Source organism: Quercus suber, unplaced genomic scaffold, assembly GCF_002906115.3.
Source record: "Quercus suber isolate HL8 unplaced genomic scaffold, Cork oak 2.0 scaffold_677, whole genome shotgun sequence".
NCBI lineage: Eukaryota > Viridiplantae > Streptophyta > Magnoliopsida > Fagales > Fagaceae > Quercus > Quercus suber.
Window position 1 is genome coordinate 1 of NW_027070118.1, and position 5,849 is coordinate 5,849.

The 5,849-nt window shown below is 29.3% G+C and overlaps 1 protein-coding gene across 1 annotated transcript; it reads left to right on the forward strand.

Annotated features, from left to right (window-relative positions):
* The first annotated feature begins 2,577 nt into the window (after positions 1 to 2,577).
* Positions 2,578 to 3,141, forward strand: LOC111989481 (uncharacterized). Its single transcript, XM_024021297.1, has one exon. The coding sequence runs from the start codon at positions 2,578 to 2,580 to the stop codon at positions 3,139 to 3,141; it is 564 nt and encodes a 187-aa protein (XP_023877065.1).
* The last annotated feature ends 2,708 nt before the right edge of the window (positions 3,142 to 5,849 follow it).

Below are 5,849 nucleotides of genomic sequence, written 5' to 3' on the forward strand. Positions count from 1 at the left end.
TTATTATTCACAATGACTTCGGAACCTGAAGAATAGGTGTTAATTAATAAGGCTTAGTTGAAAACTGTTCATCTTGGATGGTCACATTTTGTTTGATTTTTAAGGTATTTACCCCAAGAGTCCGGTACGGTTGTTGTCGTTGCGGGTCGTTAGGGTATTAAGTTAGTATTTATTAAGTTTTTTTTTTGGAACATTTTATATAGCTTTTTACTTTTCTTTTAATTTTTTTTAATTTTTTTTTTTTATAAAAGTGTGCCAAAATATATATGTACCTTAAAAAAATTTGAAAAAAGTTAGAAAAACAGTAAGAAGACACTTTTGCCAAACTCACCCTAAGAGTGTGTTTGGGAAAAGCTTTTTTATTTTTTGTCTCAAATTTTTACAAATAGTCTAATTTTTTAAGCTCATTTTAAGAATAAATTAACTTTTAACTTTTTGTTATATATTTAACATAAAAATTATATATATATATATATATATTTTATAAATACTACACAATACGCTATCACAAATAAAAAGTTCCCAAACACACTCTAACTATCAGTTCTACTATATATAGATGTAAAATATCATTTTCATAGCTACTATATGTAGACATGCGTGCAACAAATTTTAGTAATTAGATCAATTTTGCTGAATATAATGAGCAAATGAATGTAATAAGATTTTATCTTGGAAACTGCTTACCTTTTTCTAAAAAAGAAAAAGAAAAAGTAAAGATTTCTCTTAAATTATAGATATGTCATCTCTATCTTCTGAAATGCTAAATGTGTAGTTCTAGTGCCCAACTTGTAGGGCAACTTGTACCACAATTGTGGCACCAGACTTTTTTAATCTAAAGAGAGGAAGAGCCACAACTTGTCAAACATGACGTGACAGACTTGATTTGATTTGTGATGATCTACAAGCAACCACGTGGTGATTCATCCAAAAAAGAAAGCAACACGTTGGTGCTTGGGTGGCCATGCCTCCCCCCAAAAATGAAAAAATTATTATAACATATGATATGTAAGTATTTTACAATTTGGGCTTCAAAATTTTGACTTGTCCATTACTCAAATATTTAAACTAGTCTAATGAACCTCTAAAAGATGATTTAGAAAGATAATAAATTTTTTATATATAAATGTGTGTGTGAAAATGTGAGTTTATATTATATTTGGTTAACTCTAAATTATATATCTGTTACATCCTCAATATTTTTTTATTAGATGAAATTTTAACAAATCTATCATGAATTAGGTTTTCTTCTTATGTACTACATCTTGAAAATTTTAAGATGATTTGCAATCAATAACTATTCATTAATAAAATATTAATTTTAAGTTTTTGTAGTTTTAATTGTGCATAAAAGATAATTTTCTAGTTCAAATAATAAGTAGATATGATTAACATGAAATTTGACATGTATGTTAAAACTTATAAAACATGTAATCCAATGATAGGAATTTCAAAATTTTAATTTAATAAAAAGTTTTTAAGTGTGTAATATTACTTTTACACTAGGTGTAACTTAATCTTAACCTTATATATTGCAAAAAAAAAAAAAAAAAAAATCGTGGATATACTATTGCCTAAAATGATTGTTACATGCATGGTGGTGGAGTAAAAAAATTTGTGGGGTCAAATATTTGACAATTTTTTTTTCTTCCTAATTATCTCATTAGCTAGCATTGCATATGATATGGAAAGTTAAAACCAATCCTCCTGAAAATCAGAAAATCAGTAGACTAGGATGCAAAAATGCTTAGGAAGGACAGTGTATGAGTAGCACACTTTGATTTAAGGGAAAAATTAATGTACATCCTAAGATGAATTTTGGTTTAGAAAATTATTTTTTTTTTAATAAAAAAAGAAAAAAGCAATTGACTTTTTTGATAATTTTTTATATTTCTTGTGAAAGTGTATTAATTTTTAAAAAAAAAAAAAAATATATTACAAATCATACGAGCAACTTTAACATGACCTTTTTTTTTTTTTTTTTTTAACCAGTAATAAATTGCATTTGTCAACGACCGACTGGGCATTTACTCTTCAACATGTTTTAAATACTAATCAAAGTGGCCGGGTTATTAAAAAAAAAAAAAACTAATCAAACTGATATAGTGCACCCTTGAGCTAGGAATTTATTAATTCTTCTTGCGTGGCCTAGCGTGCAGCCCATTTATTTTAATATGAAATTATTTTCTACCAAAAAAATAATAATAATAAAATTAAAAACCAAAAACAAAAGGCAATCTGACTTCGAGCACTGATTTAATTTTATAAAAGTAGTCTTTTTTTTTGGTAGTCTATAGTTGAAACTCAGTTTATAGGCCAAATATAGGATAGTGATCCCTCTATAATCTATATATATATAGATGCTTGAAAAATCTTACTTCATAAAACTTTATATAAAAGCACCTCTCCACTCCCCCATTATATGTTAGAGATTGATGATCGATCTCAATTTCTCAACTTAACACGCAACAAAGTTTCCATCATACCTATTAGAACCCTTTATATTTGCTAGTCCCTCTACCTATAGCTTAAACCTTTTCATCTTCCGTCTCATCCTCAAGTTCCACTTGAGCAAAAATGGCTACAACTTGCTTGGATTTACCCCAAAACTCCTCTAATCACCTAGAAGATTATCATGGAAGAATATCTGCTTCAATTCCATTCACATGGGAATCTCAACCAGGTACTCCTAAGCACAACTTTCATGAAATTGAAGCTGATAATGATAATCTTCCTCCTCTCACACCTCCACCTTCCTATAGTTATTCCGTAACCACAAGAAAACACGCCAGAAAGTACTCGAAGACCAATCTTATATACGCCATCTTTCCCAAGCACAATAAAAAGAAAACACGTCCGCCAACATCACCATCATCATCATCATCATCTTCTTCTTCTTTTTCATTCTATACATCTTCACTACCATTGCCACAATCATATTCAGTGTCATCTTCTACAGTGTTGAACTCTCATCGACATGGCTCAAGATCATCATTTGGTTCAAGCATGGATGAGGAAGAACACGAATATGAATTGCCCGCTCCATCTTTGTGTGCATGCATAAGTTTCAATCGTAAAGCGAGTAGAAGGTTTAGAGGATTTTATGCATCCATTATCAAGGTATTGGTTAAGAGGTTATGAGTAAACAATTGGAGTTTCTGCATCGATCTGTGGCAGCTCTTGTTTGTTCTTATATATTTGCATGCACTGATAAACGATTTATATACGAGTACCTTGTCGAAGTACTGATCCTTGGATGGATCAAACTCATCATGTTATATTATGATTATCTAAGTTCGCTTATTTTCTTCTTTTGCAAGAAATTAAAGCGAGCAACTATTCTGCCCAGTCTTGTACCATTTGATTAGCGAAATTAAACAAACTAGATAAGTTTCTTATTGCAAAGGATGCGTTGACCCTTCCGAAGTAATAAAAATTGTAAAAATAATTCCAAGACGGTTATCTTTTCTATTATTTGTGTTTCTTATCTTTCTATTCTTTTGTATTTTGTATTTTTTTTTAATTATAAATGAATTAAAAGAGACTCATTATTATAGCCATACAATAAGTTTGCATCAAACCAATCTCTTCGAAGTTTGAACAAGTAAAAGTTTTTTCCCCTTTCCACTGAAACAGGACTTATAGAAGCGTTGAAATTAGTGGACACTGCGCTTTCAAAACAGTGAGAAGTTAGAACTTAGAACCAATTAGAAGTAGTAACCGGAAAATTCTTAGACTTAATTCTATGGACAAAACTTAGATACGGTAATACTTAGGTGTTGTTTTTTAAGTTTTCATTTTAAAATTCAGTCATGTGACTTTTTTATCTTATGATGAAAGTATATTTTTAGTTAAATAAAATCGCGTGATTGAATTTTAAGAGATAAATCTAAAGAATAATATCTAGGTTATGCCCCTAAATTTTGCTCGAAATCTATTTGTGCAGTTGTGCCTTCTTAGGCTAAAGGAAAGGAACAAAGTATACTCGAAGATTCTTATGCCATTAATAACTCTTTCTTTTAATACACTTTTAGTTTGTTAAGCATTAACTAGAAGTTAATTATGACCATAAATAATTTAGAAAAACCACCCACGTGACCACATGTGATCTGAAGTGAACGGGATTGAATTATTGGGCACTGTTCTGTTGCTGCTATTGCTGCAACTAACTACCACAGTTACACTATGTACGTTCACAAATCAAAATTCAATTGAAGCCTTTTCATTGAATAGCAATAAGAAAATTGGATCCCAACCAAAACCTATTCTTACAAAATATACTAAGGAATGAGATCGTACCTAGATGACAATCGATCAGTGTCAACTGTAAAAGTACGCCCTAACCCAACTGATCTATGGGATATTTTAGTTTTATGAAAATTGTCGGCAGATCCTAATTGAAGGGATGTCAAATTTTTTTTTTTTTTTTCTCTCTATACTTCTATTATTATTTTTCGGCCTTGTATGGAAATTTTGACCTGGGCATTATTATTTTAATAGTTTTGACCCAGTTTTATGTTCCCTTGTGCTGCATTGCACTTGTTTTGGATCCCTGAAATTTGCATTTTAATTGGAATTTGAGTTCAGGTTGACTTCTATGTTTATACGTAAGTGTCAGCAATGGATTATTGGGCACTAATCCATAGTTTAATATAATACATATTAGTATTACCTATTATTAAGTTTAGTTTGACTTCTCTTTCTCTTAAGATCATCTTAACAATGACGAAATCACTAAGAGGCCATCAATTTATAAATAAATAAATATATATATATATATATATATACACACATAAGAGAGAGAGAGAGAGAGAGAGGGCTAATTTATCTTAATTGGCTCTAAAATGTTGGGGATGGAAAAGTGAGAGAATGGAAAATGAGAAGAGGATAGAAAAGTAAGGGTAGAAGCTAGAGAGATTTTAGTTTTCTTTCATGAACTCATTGTATTTGGTTTGGAAGTGGAAAAGTGGAGGAATGAAAAAATGTTTTATTTGGTTGAGAAAAAAAAAGATGATAAAAAATGTAGTTTGTATAAATTTATTCTCTTATTCCTATTAGTATTTTAAAAAATTGTATAAGGATAGGTACTTTTTTTTTTTTTTTTTACAACAACCCAAAACATATGAGGAACTGCTTATAAAAAAAAGTGATGAGAGAAAAAAAAAGGATTAAAAAAACCAAAAACAAATAATAATAATAAAATAATTGAACAAAATGATAAAAAAAAAAAAAAAAAAACCACAAATGAGAAGAGAGGAAGAAAAGGACATAATGAGAGAAAAGATGACAAAAATCAAGAAAAGAACGATGGAAGGGTTTTTTTTTCCACAAAACAAGAAAAAATTTGTCCCTAGTTTTCTTGTGTTTTCTCTCCAAATTGGAGAGTTTTTATTTTTTGGTGGGTATAAGGAAAAATACCTAAACTCCACCAAAATATCTCTAATTTTCCACCACAATCAAACAATCTGAAAAACTTTTTTCTCTCCTATGTTCTATCTTCATTGTTTTCATTCCAACCAAACGGATTAAAAAATATGCATGTGACCAACCCTTACTAATTTGTTGAAGATCCATATATAGCTGATTTTAAAAATTTTGGTATTAAAACTTTGTTGCTGTTGCTGTTAATATATAGTATTTGAAACTCACGGTCCCCAAAATATATTAAATTAAAATAAGACTAAAATGACTTGATTGGCTCATGACTAAATCAAAATGTTAGATAAATCTACATTTTTCCTTATGTTATGCTTAAGAAAATAAGACCAGATAGATCGTTTTTTTCCCTTTTATACTTTACTTTTGATCAAAGATAGATAAAAATGGTAATTTTTTTTTTAAAAAAAATT